Raw genomic sequence first — 23,908 nt, forward strand, 5'->3', positions numbered from 1 at the left:
GTGCAATAATTTGTGATGAGACACAGTGCCGAACGCCGTCTCGAAATCAAGACAAACAATGTAAACTTGATCCTGCCTATCTAGTGATAGCGCTAAATTGTGAATAGTTGAATTGTGAATAGTGAATAGCACAAATGATAAAAAAGAGCAGACAAAAAACTAACTTTAAGTTCTGCTGCAAGTTTTTCTTTATAGGCAATCAGGAAAGACCATGACCCCCCCCCCCCCCTCCCCCGCACCTTTTTTAGTGATTTGTTGGCCTTTGCTAACTTTTATTTCCTTTTCTGATCATCTTTTTAAATCGCCATGCTATGGATTATTGCTTCAAATGCGTATTTTGTTACGTGTCTTTTTTATATCGGTATGCTTCTTTTTCTTTATTTTATTTTGCTTATTACAGCTCCATAGTGTATTTTATTTTATTTTGCACTGGACTGTTTCGCTAGCCCCACGGCTATTTTCTAAATATTTTTTCTTATGTATTGCCTCATACGTTCTCAAGTAAAGGGTGCTTTCTCTTGATTTAATGTGAGCTGGTGTAATAAAATCACCAGGATGCGCGCCACGTGAAAAAAAAATACTTCGCTGGCTTTGGACACAAAGGGTACCATGTACATTTTACGCCCTTATGATTATCGTCATGCGCTTAAAACAGTGAGGGCAAGCACCGATGAACGTGAGGCAAGTGCAAGCAGTTCCGCTCGAAACGACTACCTTACTATGGCGTGACAGTATTCCTGTTACGCCATGTCAGGCTCACACAGCACACGCTTGATGGTGGCATTACAATCGCGTCAGGCTGTAGGAAAAATATCTGTGCATCTGTGCTCCCGCTCGTTGAAGTTCACAGATGATTTGTTGCTCTATTCTGGATTTATCATCCCATTGAAGTAGTTTCCTAGGCGTCCAGCTGGATGATTAAATGGCATAAATACTAGCTGAATTAGAATAAATACGGTGCTACCAACTAGCACTAATGTTTTTTATTGCGTGTCCTTTAATTGTCTCAAAGAAAGATAGCATCTGCGGCTGCTTAATTTATAGTTTATGCGGTACTTTTGTTAGGACCATCGCGAAACTGACGTTTTTAGTTATTACTTCATCCCAAGTTTTCAGCAGTGCTTTTTAAAAATGAACCGCTGGACTTATTTAATTTAACCCGATTTGCTTCTTCCCTTCTTATCCTCACCTGCCACTTAGAAGAAACTGGCATGGACGCCAAGAAGCCCTACTTCAATGTGGTCGACGGCATCCAGAGATGTCCCAACCTCGTCGAACAAGTGTTCAGGAAGAACCTCCATTTCAAAGCCCAAGAAGGTGACGTGGTGCAGTGCACCCACGTCGGGTGTGGCACGAAGTGGCTTCACTACATCATCACGCTGATCCTCAGGCGAGGCGAGCCCTTAGCCAATGTGCAGGAGTTTGGCCGCTGTATACGCTCGATCGACCACCACAGCGACCTCGACCAGTGGGTGCCACAGGTGCTGCCTATGCGCCTGTTCATTACGCGAATGCCCCTCAGCCGCGACATGATGAACGCTGATGCGAAATACGTCTGCGTCGCCCGAAACCCCTGGGACGTGTGCGTCTCGTACTTCCACAGGGCCAGAGACGAGTGCCTACCGCTTTCAGGACGGCACCTTTCAAGAGTTCTTCGACGCTTTCCTCCAGGAGAGCTTCGGACTGACAGGGTACATAGAGGCCGTGAGCGCTGCATACGCCCTGAAAGACGAATCCAACGTGTTCTTTGTGACTTACGAGGATCTGATCAGGAACACTGGAGCCGTCGTCGTCAAGCTCGCGGCGTTCTTGGGGGAACATTACGGCCGACAGTTGCAACAAGATAAGTCACTTGTCCGCAATATTGTAGAGCACTCTAGTGCTCAGAGCATGAGGCATATGCTGGCTGTGAAAGCGGTGCAGAAGCCAATGACGGAGGCCGTCAACGTCAGATCAGGATACCAGGCCGTCAGAAGCGCCAAGGTAGGCGAGTGGAGCAATTTTTTCACGGCGGAGCAGCTTCGGTGCATGGAGGCGAAGATACAAGCAGCTTCGGATGCAGCATGCTTCATGCACCTCTGGGACGACATCAGGGCCGAGACGATCGCCGCCGCTCAGCAGTCGTGAAAGACAAGCAGCTCTCGTGTCCCGGGTTTTCGGTATGAGAATAAAAATTATCGAATAACAGAAAATAAAAGAGCTTGTACGTCATTACCTGTTTTTTCAGTGCTGTTCCTTCAGTAGTATATTGTTTATTTCATAGTGTTAGGTGCAAGAAAGACGGTTTGTAGAAAACGTCTTGATAACTCGCTCAAAGCTTGTGCGAAGCATATCTTCCTACTCTGTAAATATACAAGGCGGGTCTTATTGAGGCTACAGACGCACTATTTTTAACCAAGACCAAAAAGGTGATCGTGCTACAAGAGGTGCGAATTTGGACCCCTTTATACCTTTGGAGGGTGGAATCGGTTAGCTTCGGTTTTTGCAGCTGCAGCACATTCATTGTTAATTTTTTAAAGAGCTGCTGTAACACCACTTGTTGCATTCATGATTCTGCGATGCTAAGCCCATACTACTAGGGTATTTTTATTGCATACATAATGATGCTAGCTCCACTAGGAGACTATAGCAGCTGGGGAATCAGTGCGTTGGTTTGTTCAGGCCAAGCAACAATTTTCCGATCTACACGCTATTTTGCTTTAACTGGCACCGCGTAGCATTTCTGCAGCAGGTAGGCCATGCTACAAGTTCCTTACTGGATTCCACAGCGTTACCTGTTTAGACGCGGAGGTGTCGAAGCTCTTTCACGATGCAGTTTGATGTTCATCTGCCGCTGGGCACCACAATAACGACGCCATTTTTAGGAATGCATAGGGCACTGTGTAGTGGCCCTGCAAGCAAAATCTTTCGAGCGACAAATCTAGGAAGGCATTCATCTTCTTCGCAGTGGCTGCAGAGTTATCGCCGGTAATGGTGGTATAAAGACAGAGCCTGATAATGTTTGCAGTAATGACGCACACATATTTGAAGAGCGAGATTATGAGGTTGTGGTGTAGGCGTTGCAGTACGAAATGACGCGTCTTGTTAATTTTTTCCCAAACTATAAGACGAAACACGGAGTTGGTCCAGAGAGCCCACAGAGTCTTATCTTGGCGTCCGCAGGAAAGACAGACGCCAAGCATTCAAGTCTGCTTCAGACTTGAGGGAGCCCCTCCGCTGCTATAGCTCCGCCTGGACTACATGCTGACAGCGACCCTTGTCCGCCCTAAGGAGAACGCGTGTGCTTAGACACGGCCGGACTGAATGCAGCGGCGCTCGCGTCGTTGCATTCACTCCGGCCGTGGCAGAGAACAAGGTGCCGATCCTTTTAAGGCGAAAGCCTTTAAACGCTCATACTCGCGGTGACGGTGTCCGTACGGCTCATCTTGGCGCAGTGCCAGCTTTTACCCTTTCCCTCACCGGCGCGCATCCTCCTCGCACTCCCAGCAGCAGGCGGCGCATGCGCATGTGCGCATAGCAACAGTGACGGCAGTAGCGCCGCTAGCCCCAGTGGCAGCTGTGGTGCGCGGCGCACGCACAGTTGTGTATAGTAGCAGCATAGCAACAGGCAGCCGAGGTGATGCCGTTATCAGGAAGGCTTTCGCCATGCACAATTTAGGCCCACAATGTGTGCCCGCCGTTTTTTCCTCTCCTGACCAGTCTAAGTTCCTCAAAACGTGATCGAAAACAGGGGTCAAAGCTCGTTCATAAGGCTAATGGTATTGCGAAGACGGACATAGCTCTTCGTTTTGTTGCTCTTATGCAACTGCTTCTGCCAAGCTTTATACCGCTGTGCTGTATTTCATCTTCGGAACGTTGTCGTGAGGCAGCAATCTTGGTTCTGTCAGAACGATGGCCACGTTAAGAAAAGGTAAGCACCAACGTTTACCAGGCTTAGGGTGCGGTTGGCTGTTATAAACACAGGACACCGAGAGATCAGAAGTGAGGATAAATACAAGAGGAGAGTATACCAGAATCAAGTACCTCTTCTGTATGCGCGGCCAATGATAAATGAAGGCTTAGGAGAAGGTGAATGGAAAGCGTGGCGGTCAACCGGGAGAAGAAATCGATTTGCTACTGGGCACTGGCGAAGGCAAAAAAAGGTGCTGAGAGGAAAATTGAGTCAAGTAATAATGGGCGGTAAAGCCATAAGCCTATCCTGCACGTGGACGCTCTCAAGAAACGGAGGAGGGCAAAGCAAGCCTTCAACTCCGACGGTCGGTGCGGCCATTGTACAAGTGTTCATCGCCGACAGTGCGCTTGGGCCAAGAAGCTCCAGCGCACGGCACAGTGACTAGCTTTCTGCAGGACTGCACCAACGACTGCACCTATCGTTTATATCTAATTAAAGAAGATATGGCTAATCTGAGCACTGTTAAAGTTTGCGCTAAGCGTCTTATAAACCTAAGTGTAAGCCAAATTGCCATTAAATACTTTTGAAGTTTGGCGAAATTCCGGCTCGCGTTAGCCAGACGCACAGAAGCCATGTGACGAAGGAAACGTACACTTGTACAAAAACAACAACTTTCAAGCGAAAACGTGCTTCAAAAATTTTTCTGGGATTTTGCAAATGTGCTAATAGCGTAAATACACAAGCTCAGTTCGATGTCGAATTCATGGTCATTGCCCTTTTTTAACAAAATACGGTTGGCATTAAGTCTTTATTTTTTAGTTCAAAACAGCATAATGTAACACTTTATTTATATGAAATTACAAAGTACTAATGGTCCTCAAGGGAAATTTGAAAGAATATCCGATACTTTTTTAATTGCAGTCAAAGTTAAATTTCCTTTCGAATTTTTGGACTTACAGATTATTTCAAAGCGTAATATAAAATTATCTCACCGTTCAAGTACAATCAGAAAGTTCTCGCTCAGTTTGCGCCCTCCCGGTAGATGACGTTCCAGGTCACACTCGCGGTATTACAGGACGTGTTACATCCGCCGCTATGGACGACTGTGGCGCTGGAAAACAACACTCTCAATGTTCGCTTGCACCAAATGAACATAAATACCTACGAAAGCAGCTAATTGGACAGCGATCGCCGTAGCTCAATTGGAAGAGCACCGTACGCGATATTCGGAGGTCGTGGGTTTGGATCTCATCAGCGGCATGGTCATTTTTTTCTGCTGCTTTATACGTAGTTTTGTTTAAGCAACAGATTAATCGAAGTATTATTCTCTCATTTATAAGCACTACAAATCTAAAAAAATAGAAAACATTCCCCTGTGCACCTTGGTTTCGGTGACTCTAGCTTGATTCATATGTTTGTCAAATTTCCGCTGCCCTTATTTCCTTGCCTGTATATATATATATATATATATATATATATATATATATATATATATATATATATATATATATATATATATATATCAGACAAGGCAGCGGAAATAAGGGAACCCCGTTATTTCCTTGCCTGTATGTATGCCAAACGAACCCCTTTGTCACACTTTTGTCAATATGTTTGTCAAACGAACCCCTTGTTTCATATATATATATATATATATATATATATATATATATATATATATATATATATATATATATAGCCTGTATAGCTTCTAGGTGCTGCGGGGCTGTATATTGGGGGCTATGACACAGTATCTGGATATATGCGCGTCTGTATATTTATAATATACAGCATGAGTTCTTGTAGTTCGGTGTGCTTTCTTTTTAACGAAAAGTGGTACATCGCTACCCTTTATTACTGCGAAATAATATGACGATGGAATGGTGTCACAGTATTGCAAGTCTTCTTGCAACAAAGCTGCCGTAGGCACTAAAATCGGAGGATAGTGCGATAACAATGTATCCTCTGCAAGACTTATCTTATTCACGATGCAGTGTGACACAAGTCTCCAAGTTTTTTCTGCTTGAAAATTGTGCTTGCAATTTTCAAAAATACAAAAGCCCACTAACATCCTTGCATTTTACATTTCGAACACGTGGAGACAGTGGTAAAGCCTGAGAAAAACCTCTCGCATTCATTATTCCAGACCATTTAAGCTGCGCTCAGAATAGGAGGTTTCTGTGTAAAGCATGTGTAAACGGATTGACCGCGACGTCACGGCCATTGGACAACGCCATTGGCTGGAGGGCCTCCTTCCAAGGGCATTTGCCACTACGTTCTTGACCTGTATCTTACATAGCTTTCTTCCTTTCTTCCGCCGCTTTAATATAAATACATGTGGGAAGAGTTTGCATTACATACGTGTATCCACATTGTACAACGGAGAAATTATGAGCTATCGCTCTACGCTGGACGGCTGCGCAGCAGTCAAAGGAGAAAGTTCAAGCGTTCAATTAACGACGGGAAGGCAGACTACCTGCGACAGCAGCCAGAACCGGGGAGTCTCAAGACTGCCAAGACACGCGCCTGCTCTAATCGCAGGAAGAAGGGCAGACGGCTTTTCCCCTACCCTATTTATCACCTTACCCTTCCTCTAATGCTTCCCCAAAGGGCAGCAGTGAGGTAACTAAAGTATAAGAAGAGAACTTTGGCCTTATTCTGTTTGTGCTTTCCTGACGTCGATTTCGCTCCCCAAAACCTACGGGTACCAATAGAAGCATCGCCCTCCAGGAGCCCGCTTCCCTGTGAGCTGCGGGCACATCTGCCGTACCAGGGCGACGGGGCCATCTGCGCATGTGCCGAGGCGGCGCGCAATCCGCGGCAAGCGCTAGCGATGATGGAATCCGCTTTCAAAATCTCTTATGGCACGCAAAGTATGCTTGTCTCCCCGAAAGCTGGAAGTACAAACCAAAAAACCAAGACAGAAAGAGAGGGAAAGGAATCTGACCTCGAGAGTGCACTTTCTACCGGTAGAGGACTTCCGCATGACCTCATGCGCGCCGTATTGCATCCCGCGGTATGGCATCCGCATTTAGGTCGTAGTCGGGGCCGACAAGCGGAAGAGTAGAGATCGCGTAAATTTCTGCTGTCTTGCTGTCATTCAACACGTAGGCCGTGAAGATTGCTGTGCAAGCGCGTTTCTCCTCGTATTATGTCCCTTAGTCATGACACGCCCCAATGTTTCTAGCCCAGCCCTCTGCCAGGCGAGCAGACTTCCTGAGAAGCACAAATGGATTAGAAAAACGGGGAGATCATTGTTTTGTCTTCCTTGTCTTCAAGTGCACGCCAATATGACTGATGTGCAGACGCTCGCGCGTCATACAATAGCGTAAGATTGTTATTTCTCTGAGTTATGAAGCACAGCAATAGCACGCCCTTTGCCAGGTGTGTACACTTACCAGTGAAAGAGGCTTGTTTTCTGATTTTGTTATTGCTGTTTACACTACCACTGCCGGAAGAAATCTCTTGGATCTCTGGCACACACTGCCCTTGTAACTTAGGAAGGTCGATGGCAGCGTACTAACAGCCAAGGTTTTCAGCCTGATACCACTTGGAAACAACAGCTGCCACGCATTTGCAGCCCCAAAGCATATCAGACTGAGATGCATGATGAAAATATACATTTACTGCCGTACGCATGAAATCTTGACGTCTATAGAAACAATTGAAAATAAAAGTCCGCTGGAGATGTCCATCTGGTGCGGAGTAACCGGTATATGAAGAACCATGAAAAAACGTTTACCGGAAGCGGCTTTAAGAGAAAAAATTTATATCTTCGTGTGGTGAGGCTAAGCAGGCCAGACAAATGTATAGAGGTATCCTGAGACATATGCGGTTTATTCCCCGGACGAATGTCAGCTGACTGCGTAGCGAGGGAACGGAGGAATATTTTTTTCCCGATATTATATCTCGCAAACATTCCTTCATGACTGTACACAAAACACAATTGTGTCCATAGCGTAATAATGTTCATGATCAAATGGCGATAGGTCGCAGCTTTGGCAATGTTCTGCAAACACGTGTGTGAATTTCTCTAGAAAAGAAAAGCTATTCCGGCAATGAAGCAACTTTAATGTCTTCCTAAAAGGTTCGTTGTTCCAGCCACTGAGGAAGATTTCCACATGTTGAAAGCAACAATCATCTTAAACGCTCTATAGAACAGGTCAGCGATATCAATTTCACAGAACGTGAACCCTGATATATCTGATGGCCTAACTTCAGATACTAGCTCAGTGCTTGGTTTCTGTGACAACGATAGTCGAGTATTTGTAGTATGGTGGAGGCTGGTGCCGTTTCCATTAAGTGAGCTAGGTATCCGCAAAGCCCCGTTACTTCTTGCCGAAGGTCCAGCAAATCCACAAACTCTTTACCACGAGCACCCATGTCTTTGCCTTCCGAGAAGGGGACAAATGTTGACTGTTGCATATCATAGGAAGCCAACTTTAAAAATAAAAAATAAAATTTGTTTTTGAGGAAAGGAAATGGCGCAATGATTGTCTGAGGTAGGTCGGTGGACACCGGAACGCACTTCAAGGGAAGGGATAAAAGAGGGAGCGAAAGAAGAAAGAGGTACCATAGTGGAGGGCTCCGGAAATAATTTCGACCACCTGCGGATCTTTGGTACGTGCAAAGACATAGAACAGCATACGGGTGCAGTGAATGTGTCACATACGTCGGTTTTCACCCGATCCGCATTGCAAGTGAAGGGATAAAAGAGGGAGTGAAAGAAGAAAAAGGTGACATAGTGGAGGGCTCCGGGGTAATTTCGAGCCCCTGGGGATCTGGAGAGCGTGCAAAGACATCGCACAGCATACGGGCGCGTTTAGCGTTTCGCCTCCCTCGAAACGCTGCCACCACGGACGGGTTCGAACCCGGGTACTCCGGCTTAGTAGGCTAGCGCCCTAAACACTGAGCCACCGCGACGGGTACTACGCTCCTACCCTCTCTATCTCTGTACAGTGCCATAGACATTACTATGTGCTCTAAAGATTTGTTGTCAACGTGGTCATTGTTTCCTTATAGAATTGGCAGTGATCACGTTCCATATTTTATCAACTTTGCTCATGTCAGGACGATCAAAGGTAAGAGAGGGCCGTGTCTGACTGGAAGTAACTCAGGCTTCAGCTAAAATCATACCCTGGCGACATCTTCGATGGTATGAAAAAAAGTAACGTCGCTGCCACATCGTCTCGCTTGACTCGCCTGCATATTTCTCAGCCAGTGTCTGACATAAGGTTGAGAAATGTCTCCGCTTCAAGACACAGGGCAGAGTGGAAGCTTATGTGGAGCCAGGGCGATACAACTTATAGGAACATGTTGAATCGGCTAAATTCATCCGGTAACGAGTATACATAAACGGGAAACAAAAAAAAAACACTTGGGCTTTTTTTTCTGCTTCTCTGCGTTCTTACACGGCAGTTTCACGAACCTGGTCAAATGTGAACCACCTCTTGGAAAAATGTCGCCAGGCTAAATATTTTGACGGCCTGGCGTTACGTTTAAACATGTCTTGTTTGTAACAGACAAGAATTTGCCCATGCTCATACACAAGGAAGATAAAATTTCTTTTCCCAGCCTGTGTGAGTTTGTCTCCTTGTGTGGTGCCCAATCTGTACATAACGATTATATCAACAAGTTTCCCGTAATAGGGTGGGAACGTCACTTTTTTGTTCTAGCGGTTTGTCGGCCCTTGACGCTTTTGGTTCAAAAAGAGGCAGTTGCCGGCTGCTCGTCGGCAATTGCGGAGATGATGCGGCTTGGGTACTGATGACGGGTCCAATCAAATATTCCGGATATTTCCGTACAAAAGGCCACGTGGTCTGTTAACCATCTCTTGTGAGGTCTGGTGATCAGAAACATTCCATTAGCCTGGTTGACAGCATGGGCCGTGCCTATTTTATAACCCCAGAAAGATGACGCGGATCTCTCCTCGTGCCGGCCAGTATTGCCCACCTCGTGAGTCTCAGAGTTAATGGAGAGAGCCCGTCCTGGTGGGTGGATTTCAAACATTACTTCTCTTTTGTATAAGTGTCTTCTGTTCGCGTCTCAGCGCCCAGTGCCTCATTTAAATTTAGTAGGTCCCATCAGGAACAATAACAGAAAGGACCTCACAACCCTTGGCATGTTCCTAAATGCGTTGGAAGCCTTTCACTATGCCCTACCAGAAGCCACTCTCAGCTACAACACACGAAAGAGACAGCACACATTATTCTCTTCGTTCAAAAATTTCTGTGCGATCTTAGGGTGCAAGTTTTCCAAGAAAAGACCTTCAGCAGAGGGAGGACCTTGTCTCGAGGAGTGCCCGAAAGGAATTGTGTTATGGCCTCTTTTAATCTTATGGCCGCATCGTTCTTTGTTTCTTTACACTATGATGGGATAAGAAACATTAAAAAGGAGTTATGAATGATAAAATTAGCATTTTTCAATGTAACAAAATTGAGTAAAATCATGCGAGTCCGTAGATGATGGAGAGGGAACAATGTACTATTCAGCATCCTGAAGTTTCACTAAGTAGAAATGAACACAGTAACTAGAGCTGCGAGAAAGGTAAAAAAAGACAGCTCCAATTAAAAGCAAAATTAAAGGCAGATTTCATAGTACAATCTTCTTACAAAGATAAGCGTGTGCGCGCTGTGCTAGACGTGGTTCCAAAAAGCGAATTAATGCTTTAATGAATTAAAGCCCGGGCTTTCTGACAGTGACAAAATAAATCCAATGTATTTTTCAAACTGGTATCGATTTCGGGTTTAGTGCCACACTGTTTATGAACTGTGGATTAAAAAGTAGCGGGCCTATCAATCTGCACTGTGCGTACTGATGTGCTATTTAATTCATTTTTATTTATTTTATTTCGAATGCACCTGAACGGCTCCAGATGTGGGGTATTACCCGAACGAATATGGGGTGTTACGCGGGGGGTGCTACATATGGGATACTTCGAAGTCATTTTGCACACTTCTTTTTAAGAAGTGCTACTTTATCTTGTATTTACTGTCATCTTTATTTAGGCAGTTTGGCAGCAGCGTACCATCGGGACCACATCACGTATCTTATCTGCCTTTTGCAGGTGAGGTAATTTTGTTAACTTCAGTGCCCGCGTATTATGTGGAATTTGTGCGCTGCTGCCAAACTATATTGACTGATGTGTTGAATGTGGTGTATTCAAAAAAAGGAAAACAGCTGTAAAATGGAAAAATACGACCGCGATACTGCAAAACCCAAACGAAGACCTGCGGCATGAGCTTAGAGTTGAATTCAGAGCTATAAAAGATAGCCTACAATGAATAACAGAACTTAAACATGAAGTTCAGCAAGGACTGAAAGAGAACAACGAACTGAAAGCTGAAAATGACCAACTCACACGCAGGCTTGATTAGCTCGAGCAGTAACAGCGCTCCAACAACGTTGAGATCAAGGACATTCCATTGGATGGTGAACCGTTATCTATTGTTCAAAAAATTGGTGTCATTTTTGGAGAGGAAATTACTGAACAGGGCATAGACATATGCCATCGTGTACACACTGCACGCCATGATGAATCGAACATTGTTGTTCGGCTTGTCCACAGAACTAAGAAGAACGCAATACATCACAATGCCAAGAAAGTCAGATGGATGCAAAAAAAACTTGGGTTTCAAACCTCCTCTCCTGTCTATGTAAATGAGCATCTGACAAGGTTTGGTAAACAGTTGCTTGGTGCGGCGATTAAGAGGAAGAAAGAGGTGCGATGGAAGTTTGTCTGGACCTCTGGATGCAAGGTTTTTCGCGCCAAAAGACGAGCGCTCTTCGGTCGTTAGGATCACTTGAATGGATGATCTCGAGAATATGGCAGCCGACGAAGAGTAGACAAATTGTCCTATATCTCTGCATGCCACGCATCCAAGATGGACACAAATATAAACTGCGAATACCATAATCTTGACACTTTTATTTCATTCCTTGACAGCCCGCAAAATCGCCTGACAGTACTACATATCAATTCTCGCAGTATTCACAATAAGCAAGATAAACTGCATGATCTGTTGTCATCCTTCGCATTTTCAATTGATGTTCTACTTTGTTCAGATACCTGGTTTTCAGTGGGTGAGTCGCCACCGCAATTTGAACAATACAAGTATAATGCCTTAGTTCGTTCGAAAAATAAGGGAGGTGGTGTGGCCGTGTACGTGCTGCAGTCACAAAAACATGACGTCATATCGCAGTTTTCAATGGTCGCAAAAATGATGTTGAATGCCTCACGGTGCGGTTAGATGCAGCTGTGATTGTACTAGTCTATAGGCCACCGGCAGGGAACAAGTTAGTTTTTTTTTAACACATTGAAGCTCTTCTTCATTACCTCAGTAGTTCAAGGCTTCCCTTTGCAATCATAGGTGACGTGAATATCGACATGCTTTCTGAAAACCTACCGGCAAGGCAACTGAGCGAACTGATAAATTCCTCTGCATGTGTGAACCTTATTACAAAAGCGACCAGACTCCCGGCAGAATCTGCCACGCTATTTGATATCTGTATCAGTAATATGCATCCCCCCGGCAGTATTTCTAGATTATTGTCAGCAGATATAAGCGATCACCTACCAATGTTTTGTTCTATTCCACTTGCGCACTTTAAGAACAAAGAAAGAGAAATTAAAGAGTCACGCATTAAACACGAACGCGCTCTGGAAATTTTTGGCTCTCTTATCAGAACAACTGACTGGCAACCCGTTCTAAGTTAAAAAGACCCGAACAAGACGTATGATGTGTTTTTCGATAAAGGTATGTGTTGCTACGATCAGTCTTTTCCAATAAAGACGCTGAAGCGGCACAGTAAAAAAATAAGGAAACCATGGATTAGCAAAGCTATATTGAAGATGATAAATAGAAAGAACAAGATGTACCACGCCTTTGTTAAATGTCGTGACGCGCAGAGTTGACTGAATACAAGAAATATAGAAATATGGTGAACTCGCTGGTAAAACAAGCGAAAACTCAGTATTATGAGCAGCTATTTTCAAAAATAAGAAGCAATCCCCGAAAAAGATGGAATGAAGTTAGAAGCCTAACCAATCAACTGAAACCATGTGCAGACTTGCATATTACAACGCCGAATGGCGTCTTGTCCTACTGTGCAGCTACAATCGCCATGAATAACTACTTTGTTTCTTGCTCTGAATGTACCAACCTTAACACAAAACAAAAACATAACTCTGCTACTAATTGTGCTGACTTTGTAAATTCGATCATGTTAACTCCCGTGACACCTTCCGAAGTGAAACGAATAATTAATAGGTTAAAAAACAATACAGCTAGTGGCTATGATGGCATTTCATGTGGACCGCTAAAATTTGTCGCTGATTTATTATTGATTCCTCTAGTTCATATCATCTTCATATGCTCGAGATCGGTGGTTTTCCAGACCGCTTAAAGATAGCACGCGTACACCAGATATTTAAGAATGATAACAGCTATGCTTTGACTAACTACTGATCAAATTCAGTCCTGCCGATCCTGTCCAAGCTTTTTGAACATGCCATCAACGTCAGGATACAAAACGTTGTCGATAAATATCATGTAATCAGTAATATGCAGTACGGATTTCAAAAAACAAATATACAGAATCAGCCCTGCTTAACATAAAAAATGAGATAATAAGAAACTTTGAACAAAGACAATATGCGATTGGAGAATTTCTAGATCTGCGTGAAGCACTTGATTCTGTGTGTCACGATGTCCTCCTAGTTAAACTGAACAGGTATGGGATCCGCGGGATACCACTAGAATTAATAAAAAAAACTATCTGTCAAACCGCTATCAATATGTGAGTTTATTAAATATTCATCTCCAGTTCTGCCATGTAAAAAAGGTGTTCCACAGGGATCTATTCTCGGGCCTTTGCTGTTCGTAACAAACGTGAATGATTTAGGCTGTATTCCTAATACCCCATAACTAATCATGCATGCAGATGACACAAACGTATTTTTCTATAGCCATTCACCCTCGGATATTGAACATGCTCTCAACAACTATTTGTTCCACCTGTCTAATTGGTTAAGCACAAATAAATTATGCTCGAACATTGAGAAAACGAAATACATATTGTTTGCACCGCTAAACAAGCCTAGGAAATCTCCCCTAGAAATTTTGTTTGATATCAAAGGAATAGCTCAAGTCAAGGCCCAAACATTTTTATGCGTGTGGTTTGAAGAGAGCTTATCGTGGAATACACATGTTAACAGCCTCATAGCTAACCTAAGTAAAACAATTGGCTGCCTCTTTAAGAATTGCCTACTCATCCCTCAATGGTTGCGAACTGTACTTTATTACTCACTCTTTTACTCCAAGCGGCCTACGGTGCTTTAGTCTGGGGTACCACTACAAGTCACAGTAACAAAAGATTATTAGCCTGCAAAAAAAAGTGTTAAAAATATTTGAGCACTATCACGGCCCACCGGATCTACTGCGGACATTCCGCTTTTCCTGAAAAACAACATGTTAAAGGCCAATCAAATTTATTATTTAAAATTGCTTCCGTACATAAAAAAGCGAAGCTTAACCGTGTACAAAAATCGAATGCAACTCCAGCATACACACTCCGTAAAGAAACATTGCGGCCGCCAAAAAAAAGAACGAATTGTGGACGACTACATATTGAATGTCAAACAGCTAACCTTCTAAATAAAATACAAGAATTAACAGATCTGAGCGCTAGTGTCTCCAGAAACATGCTTGGTGCTCTGCTGCTGGAAAATAACTTAAAAGTCACATAATCTGCCAAGTTTCTGTCCCTAATTCCTATTTCTATAGGAGTGCATTATCGTTTTGTTTCTTGCTGTTGTTTTGTTAGTATGATGTGTATATTTTGTCGTTGCTAAGCCTGCAACAACCATGTTCAGAATTTTTGTATATTTGCAATCCTTGTACCAAGTATTTTGTGTCGGCCTGTGCGAATTATTGTTTGTTGTATACTGTAAGTTTTTCGGTACATGATTTATTTACCTTTTTCCCTTCTTATTTCCCCCAGAAGATTTTGGTGCGAAACTTTTTTAAAGCCATGTTTAACGTTTGTGCCAAACTGCATGCGGGGCAAGAGCCATCGTCAGGCGTTTCGCTTTTTGCTCTTGCTCCTTTTTCTTCATCAGAAAGAAACAAATAAATCAAATCAAATAAAAAAATCAAGCTAATCAGAAAGCATATTACACGTAGGCATAGTCTTTTTGCCAACTGCCGCCGCGGTGGCAGAGTGGTTACGGCGCTCGGCTGCTGGCCCAAAAGACGCGGGTTTGATCCAGGCCGCGGCGGTCGAATTTCGATGGAGGCGAAATACAAGAGGCCCGTGTACTTTGCGATGTCGGTGCACGTTAAAGAACCGCAGGTGGTCGAAATTTGCAGAGCCCTTCACTACGGCGTTTCTCATAGCCCCAACTGCTTTCGAACGTTAAACCACCATAAACCAAACCATCTTTCCGCCAACTACAGACACCGAAGAGAAAATACCGTCAACTGTATTTAAATGCGGATAAGCTGGACAGTGCTTCGCAGCGGTGCTCTAGTGTTTTCTACACCTACGTGCATGCGGGAGGTGTGGAGCTCGAACCCTGGTGCCCACTGGTGACACAATGGGTACGAGTTTTACCATTGCCTGATGCTCGGCTTTTCGGATGTGCCAATGCCCTTTTCGGCCAAAGCTGCTCTGGCGCCATAAAAATGTCCTCCTCTAATGAGCTCGAGAGCGCAAGGACAAAAGAACGAATCGGGCTGCTTCATTCAGAAAACTTCCTCTCGTCGTGCAGTGCTACAGCTGGTTCCAACGGCCCGCTCTGTTGCTTTTGTTTGCAAGCTTCATAGCCAGGTGCCCCCCCCCCCCCGCCATGACCTTCGGTGAAATCACTCATGTATATCCGCACCTGCAGGAGAGTTTTCAAAACCGGCTTTGTCACATTTAGTCCTCGGCTTCACAGGATATCAAGACAATGAATAAAAAAAAGTAAGAGAGCGGCCATAATGCAGCTTACGAGAAGTAGAGAATGCTTTCGAAATTTGCCAGGCAGCTTCAGCAGGTGCTTTCGATTTGATGAACCTGTATGAGCGAGATTTTTACAGACAAGAATTTTAATAACTTTGCGGTCCCAAATGCACAAGCAGTCTGCTACAGTCACTCTGTAAATAACAAATCATTCTGAGGATTGCGTTAGCATGCCTTTGCATGATTCTTCACAAAAGAATGGTCGATACCAAACGACTCCCTTAAAAATTTTATTTCCGATACCGAAACAGATACCGGTACAGATACTCAATATACAGTATCGTCGATACTTAAAACACCTGTACAGATACTCAATACACTATCGTCGATGCTTATAACATTGATATCAACAGTATTAATGAAGTGTGTGATAAAATATGCTAGATTAAGAAATCTTCGTGATTTCTGAGGAGGTCGCGGGTTAAGCGTTTCCAAACGTTTCAGCTTCTTCGCGGCCATAACGAGTGACATAAGCCCCAGATGTTCTACTATTGTCTGGTGCAGCCTGAGCAGCAGTAGAAGAGGAGGATGGATTAGTAGTAGGGACTGAATGTTCCGTCTCGGAAGTTTCCCCTGGCACTCTGCTTACTCTTGGCGGCTCTACAGCTTGCAGTGTTCCTGGAAGCTCAGAGATTTCACACGAGGGGTCGTAGTTCTCCTCTAGTTTTGACCTATACAGGATCAATGCACGCCGCGGTTCCACTCCAGTTCCAGTCCCGGGTCTGTCTTGACGACGTAGGAGCGCGGCCGAGAAGCCCGGCTTTAAAAAGTTGCTCTGACCCGGCTATCTTTGACCCTCGCCCGATTTCCGGCTTCCAAGTGCGTCAGCTCTCTAGCCGCGTGGTGGCTGTCCCAGTTGCGCCGCTGCTTTTCTATGACTGTTTCGTCTCTTCTGACAAAGACTTAGGTTTCTTGGTTTTGAAGGTTTCAACCGTAATGTTGAGCGCAAACGTCTGTTTAGGAGTAGTTCGGCACGAGTTTTGCCCACGAGACCTGGAGTGCTCCTGTATGCCATCAGCGCCAAGTATGGATCTGCTGGCTTTTCTAACAATCTTTTGATGGTTTTAACTGTGCGCTCCGCTGCGCTGTTAGGTTGTGGACTCCTGGTGCTTAGCGTAACGTGTGTGAAGCCGTACGGGGTTCAACATTCCTAGAATTCTTGTGACGAAAATTGGCTCCTGTTATCGGTCACAAATGTTTCAAGTATGCCATGCCCTGCAAAAAAGATTTTCAGCTGTATATAACAGCGGTAAAATTGGACAACTCTGAGAAAACAACCTCCGGAAAGCACGAAAAGAATTCCACAGCCGCGAGATAATGCCTCTGGTTGAAATAAAACAGGTCCGCTCCTAGTTTTTGCCATAGAAAAGATGGAGACTTCGACAGAATTATTGGTTCTGCAATTTGTACCCTCAGTTTGGCGCACTCTAAGCGGTTATTGACCTCCAAAATCAACTCTGATCTATGCCCTATCCACCAGTCAGATTTGCGAGCTCGAGCGCAACATCTTACGATCCCTTGATGGCCTTCATGCAACGCTCTCAGAACTTCAGCTCTTATCCCCTGAGGGATGACTAGGCGCTGGTCATACGAAAGCACCCCGTCATATTCTGTAAGGTGTGCTCGGTGTGACCAAAGACGCCTCAACCAACTGTTGGCATTTTCGAAACACGGCCAACCATGCCTGCACTAGAGCAGTAGCTGCTGGCAAGTAGCATCACCTTGTTGCGCCAACCGCACCTTATCTAGATGGGATGACGACGTAACTTCACTGACGTAGCCTTGAACGGAACTTAAAACCTCATCAGTTTACAACTGGACCCACACCAGACTGGCTTCTTTAAAAGCTGCCCGAGGAAAAGCATCAGCAGTGATGATCTGTTTTGCAGGGACATAGACAATGGTGAAGGAAAACCTCATAAGCCTCATACGAAACGTTTGGATTCTCGGCAGTAACACGTCTGTTGGCGATATTCATAAAATAGCAAAGAGGGGCCGGCGATCAGTTTCAAACTCGAATTCAAGCCCTCTTAAGTAACATTCCAGGCGTTCGCCTACCCAAGTAACAGTGAACGCTTCTTTTTCAATTTGCGCGTAGCTCTGCTCAGTTGGCGTCAAGGCACGGGAGGTAAAAGCAACAGGCCGTTTCTGTTCATCTGCCTGCACTTGAAACAGCACTGCTCCAATGCCAAACGACGATGCGCAAGCCGATAAGACTGCGGGAAGCGACGGATCGAACTTTGCAACACACTTTGCTGACGACACTAGCTGTTTCAAAGCAGCAACGCTTTCTCCTGCGGTGGGCCCCAATGCCACTCTTTGCCCTTCACCAGCAGTTCACGGAGCGGCTCAGATAGTTCAGCTAGGTTTGGAACACACCTTCCCAAATAATTGAGCCTGCTGAGAAACCTGCTCACGTCCGGTACCGCTGGCGGCGCATCCATTTTTTTTTTTAGTGCTTGTACTTTCTCAGGGTCCGGTTTGATGCCGGTCGAATCAACAACGTATCCCAAGAACGCTACCTTGAAAGCGCCAAAAGAGCATTTAGCCCGATAGAGTATGACACCGGGTATAGCAAGCTTCCTTAGGACTGCATGCAGGCTTTCATCGTGTTCTCTCTTTAATGAACCAAACAAAAATCAATAGGTCATCTATGAGGTTTACAACTCCGGGCAGACCATCCAAAATTTCGCCCAAGCGCTTCTGAAAATAATCTGGGGCAGAAGTTATCCCAAATGGTAACCGGCAGAAACAGTAGTGACCAAAAGGCGTGAATATGATGCTCCTGCAAGAATGCCCAACACATCACCAACTTTCGGCAACACGAAATCTCCCGCAACAAACTCTGGTTTAGCTGGGTTAAATATACGCAGATGCGTACTGTGCCTAACGGCTTGAGCACTTGCACGATGCCCGCCACACCATTTGGTTGGCTCAGCAACTTTTCTAATTACTCCTTCTCGTTCTATTTTGAGTGGTTCGGATTTCATGGCTTCTCTTAACGGAATTGGAACACAACGAGGTGTGCTTACGGCGAAAGGTGAAGCACCCGCCTTCATCAGAATGGTGTATTCACCTGGCATTGCGCCAAGAGAAGAGAAAAATTGGGGTACATGGTTTCGAATACTTTATCCGACATGACATCGACAAACTTCACCACATCAACGGACTCAATGGCTAGTAGCCCCAAGAGAACAGTATGTACAGGTTCTGCCTCATACAGAATCTGTTGTGTGTCTTGCTGTTGCCAGACAACTTCTGCCTCGAAAGTCCCCTTCAAGGGGAGTCGCTGACCTCCTGACCCCGTTAATACTGTGCATGACGGCTGTAACCGCGAAGGCACTCCAGGAAATTCGAGCGGAACGACCGAGACTTCCGCTCCGGAACCGACCTTAGCAAAAATCGGCTCTCCGTTTATAGTTACTTGAACAAACTTAGCCTTCGAAGCACTAAGCATTCCTGCAAAGTAGCTTTCTGGCACTGACTGTAGAGCGGAAACGCCTACGTCATGGTTGGAGGGGTTGCTCAGGCAGACCACACGAAGTGTTCTTTGGATCTAAAGCTGTTACACCGCACGGTTCAAGCAGGGCACTTGAACGATGGTACGAGCGTCCACAAAACCGGCATCGCTGCAAGTCCTCCCGACTCTTCTGCACCGGGCATCGCGTAGGTTGGCGAACGTCTCTGTTGCGGTAAGTCGAGGCCCCGTCATCGTCTTTCGAGCTACAGCCCAAACTTCGGACTTCGCCTCGGTGTAGCGTAGTCCTCGGTGTTGTCGCTGAACAGTCTCCTTGAGGCGAACCTTTGCAAGCGCTGTGTCCAAGGTGAGACTGGAATCCATCTGGAGGGACTGACAGTGCGGCATCTGCTAGCCAGACGACGAATCTGTCCCGTACCAGATGAGTCCGGAGGGTGCGAAAATCGCAGCGGTCAGCCAGTACATGTAGAGCGGATACGCACTGGTCGACTGTCTCCCCGGGCTCCTGTTGCCTGCTGTGGAAACAGGCGCTTTCGTACACAGCGTTCTTTGTTGCCACGAAGTGAACAGAAAACTTTCTGTAGACAGTCTCGTAATTTTTCGATTCTTCTTTCGAGAGACCAGAAGTTTAAAAAATTTCTCTGGCGAGCCTGCCTACGCTGTACAGCAGCATCCGGACTTTCACTTCTTCTGGCCTTTGGTTCAGACCTGTGGCGTATCGGTAGTCGTCGAACTCCTGAATCCATTCTGGCGACTCTGAATATCCGGTAAAAGTTGAAGTTTCCCGGAGGAGAGCGTGGCAGCCGCACTGCCGGGTGTTGACGTGGGGGTGTCCATTGCGCAATCAGCTGTCAGCCGAGTGCCGCGGCACCGCCCCTACGAACTTGACCCCACTTCTGACACCGTGTTGCGTCAAGGGAATGGCGCGACCCAGGAGCAGACACAGACAAGCCAGTTGACGGATGAGGGGCAAAGAACCGCCGTCCTCATTTCCCGCTTGCATATGCACCGGCATGCGGTGATCCTCTTCCAACGTGCGCCGCCTTGTCACCGTTACGCATCACCGTGGGCGCAAAAGTCAGAATGACAACACAGCCATCACGTCCGCCTCTGCCCCGACCGCCGATCCGGACGCTGGCTCTTGCACTTGTGGTACGTGATGCATGCATTACGTGATTTTCTCTCGTTGAACTAATTTCCTCTCGCTGAAGTCTTGAAAACACGAAGGATGATCATAGCTAAACTGTAATAAAAACTTAAAAGGAGGACGCCAACCAAAAGAAAAAACAACAAACAACAAAATGACGTTTCGGCTCCCGTACGGGAGCCTTGTTCACAATGAGAAGGATTAAGAAGTGAATCAGGATTAAATATGTTTGAAAAAAGGGCGCAGGGAGCGTGCGTATACAGGATTTAGATTTCCAGTGTTGCGTTTGAGGTGCTATTAGTCGTTTGAATGAATAATGATTCGAGGTGAAGGCAACGGAACGGATTTTTTTCAGTTGCCAGCACGTGTGCCCTACCCCAGTCAATATCGTGGCCAGTTGATACGGAGTGTTCGGCGATAGCATTAGAGTACACATTTTTTTGTTTTTAACATCATTACAATGTTCTTTTAGGCGTCTTTTAAAATCACCAGTCTCGCCGATGTAGACGCTGTCACAATCGGAACACGGGATGCTGTAAACAACGCCAGGGTACTTTTCTTTGGAGAGAACGTCTTTGACGTTAACCAGCGCATGCTGTAGTTTCCTTGTGGGGACATGGCCAACGTGAACTTGGAATGTGCGCAGAATGCGCGCCAAGGCTTCGCTTATTCCGGGTGTGTAGGGAACAGCGGAACGTTTCAGAGGGGACAACCCGGGAGTCTCCCGTGTCGGGCAAGATAACTGCTTTTCAATGGATGCCACAAAAGCAGCTGGGTACTCGCTGCGCGTTAGTTCTTGCCGTACAGTACCAAAGTCGACTGCCCGATCTTCAGGAAAACTGCCTATGCATTCTGCGCGTTTGAACGACGTTGTGGCAACAGATTTTTTTTGACTAGCCGGGTGCACAGATTTGAAGTTAGGGTATCTTCCTGTGTGGGTGGGTTTCCTGTAAACGCTGAATGATAGCTTTCCACTGTTTCGTTTTACCAATACGTCCAGGAAGGGCAACACGCCATTCATTTCTTCTTCGACGGTGAAATCAATCGCGTCTTCAATGGAATTTAAATGGGACGAAAAGGTCAGCGAAACATCTTTCCGAATGAGGCAGAAGCAGTCACCTACATATCTAAGGAAAATTCTTGGCGGTGATGGAAAAGTTTCATGGGCACGGCGCTCAACAAATTCCATAGTCAGATTCGCGACATTCACTGAGATAGAGGCGCCCATTGGTGTGCCCTGAAGTTGTCGGTAAAAAGAGCCTTGGAAGACGAAATAAGTGTTGCCCAGGCAGAACTGTAAGAGCCTGCGGAGATCTGGAATGTCAATGGGGGTCCTTTGTGGTAAACAATTGTCAGCTTCAAGGGCAGCAAAACACAGTTGTACGGCGAGGTCAATGGGAACGCATGTGAAAAGCGACTTGACGTCAAACGAAACCATGTGCTCGTCATCGTCCGGTTATACGTCGGTTATCTTCTTGATGAAGTCAGTCGAGTTGCGTACGTGCGTTGAGTCGAGACCGACAAGTGGCCTGAGGATCCGGTGAAGGTAGCTGGATAAACTGTGAAGAGGAGAACGACTGTAGTCTACGATGAGACGAATCGGCATACCAGGTTTGTGCACCTTTGGAAGCCCGTAGAGAGCGGGGGCGGAACTATTCGTCCACAACAGTTTGAAGTAAAGTGCTTTGTGGGAAGGAGGAACGAATTTGAGCACGTCAGGAAGAAGTTTTTGTAAAGCGCGCTTCATCACCTTTGCGGTCGGGTCCTTGTCGAGACGGGAGTAGATGGCGTCATCTTGCAGTAGGCTTTGCATTCTGCTGATGTAGTCATTGCGGTCCAGAAGAACTGTCGTGTTTCCTTTGTCTGTCTGCTGGAAGTATAACCAGATCCATGTTACTGCGAAGGCTCCTGACAGCTTCACGCTGTTCAGTGGTCAGTGGGGACGTCTGATGCTGCGGGTGGTACTTGGAGAGGACGCTGACAACACGAGTCCTTGCTTCATCTCGGCGCGAAGGTTCAACCTGGTTAACCGCGTTTTCCACGGAACACACAAGTTTTTTGGCATCCAGGGTAGGTCCAGTTTTAGGCCCAGGTTAAAAACGGAAAGCTCGGCGCTGTTGGGTTTATAAGAAAAAAGGTTATGGACAACCATTAAAGGCGCAGCTTTCTCTGTAGTTGAAGGGAGCGGAAGGAGATGACGTAACTTGTTATTGTGTGCAAGGTCAGCGGACCGAGACAGCATGGTTGCTTTATGATTGGCATGCAGCTGAATGCTAGGAAATTCCTTCGGGTAGCGGAATTCTATGCGGCGGCGGGCGAAAAAGGCTTCATTTTTCAGTGCTCTAAGCTTTTCTTTGCATTCAAGTATCCTGGATTGGAGGAGCGAACGTTCAGCTTTCGCAATAACGCTTAGCCCGAAACGTAATTTTGTTGTTTTTTGTTTTTTCTTTTGGTCGGCGTCCTCCTTTTAAGTTTTTATTATGACTGTCCCCGAACAGACGAGTTTTCGTCCAACTCTCGACTTCATAGCTAAACCGTGTCTAACCATGTTTAACAGGGCTTTCGCTCCGTATATACTGGGTGAGGTGAATCACAGTCACTTCTTCTCTCATTCCTACCTTCCTCAATTTCCTCACTGCCATGCTGACGTGTCCCTCGAAAAGTGCGACCGTGTTTCCTTTCCCCAGAAAAATTGGCAGTGGCTTAGCTCGGATATGCCAGGATGTACGTAGTGAAAGCTAAGATATAGCTTGTTTAGCCTTGGTTAATCTTGATTACAAGTCCAGGTTAGTCTGGTTGCCTGGCTAGTTATTGTCAAGTGGTTTGTCATGCAGTTGGTCACGTGAGCAGTCACGTGGTTGGCCACGTGGTGCGGTGCGACCACGGTGGGAATGTGAGCAAAGTGTTATTGCGAGCAAGGCGAAACTGGGAGTTCGTGGCCAAAGTAGCTTTCGCTAAGAAAACTAATTTTTCTGTGATTTTGGTTTATTGGATACAGCGCGCTTTCTGAAAGGGCTTAACTGAATTCGGCCGCACAGAGTTCACCAGTATCCTTACGCTCCACTGCGGGCGTAGCTGGTGTCATTAAAACTTTAACACTCAAAATGAAGAAATGGTGACGTTCAAACGATCACTTCTATAAGCAGCGTAACAAAATCTTTTTTCAAGCTAGCGTTCTTCAAGCAAACTGGTCTCCGAGCACTTTACTTCACACGAATAAACTTAAAACTGGTCTGTATGCTCTCCTTTTGTTGCTGCACTATTTACCGGTTGCCTCTACCATTGTCCTGTGCTAGATGGTGCAAGATCCGTGCGCTTAAAAAAACCGAACAGTTACTTCCTCAGCACTACGTTTAACAGACGTTTTCTGTTGCACATTCTTCCCTAA

The 23,908-nt window shown here is 45.6% G+C and overlaps 1 protein-coding gene across 1 annotated transcript; it reads left to right on the forward strand.

Annotated features, from left to right (window-relative positions):
- Window positions 1-1,211: 1,211 nt before the first annotated feature.
- On the forward strand, window positions 1,212-2,127 carry LOC144129796 (3-alpha-hydroxysteroid sulfotransferase-like). Its single transcript, XM_077663867.1, has 2 exons — window positions 1,212-1,580; window positions 1,633-2,127. Exons 1-2 carry the CDS (start codon window positions 1,212-1,214, stop codon window positions 2,125-2,127), a joined length of 864 nt encoding a protein of 287 aa, XP_077519993.1.
- The last annotated feature ends 21,781 nt before the right edge of the window (window positions 2,128-23,908 follow it).

Source organism: Amblyomma americanum, chromosome 4 (genome assembly GCF_052857255.1).
Source record: "Amblyomma americanum isolate KBUSLIRL-KWMA chromosome 4, ASM5285725v1, whole genome shotgun sequence".
Taxonomy (NCBI): domain Eukaryota; kingdom Metazoa; phylum Arthropoda; class Arachnida; order Ixodida; family Ixodidae; genus Amblyomma; species Amblyomma americanum.

Bases quoted from the DNA above. Each gene is read 5' to 3' on its own strand.
- LOC144129796 (XM_077663867.1), top strand. From the start codon at position 1,212: ATGGACGCCAAGAAGCCCTACTTCAATGTGGTCGACGGCATCCAGAGA. The intron at 1,581-1,632 runs GTGTGCGTCTCG...TACCGCTTTCAG, and splicing joins TCGCCCGAAACCCCTGGGAC to GACGGCACCTTTCAAGAGTT.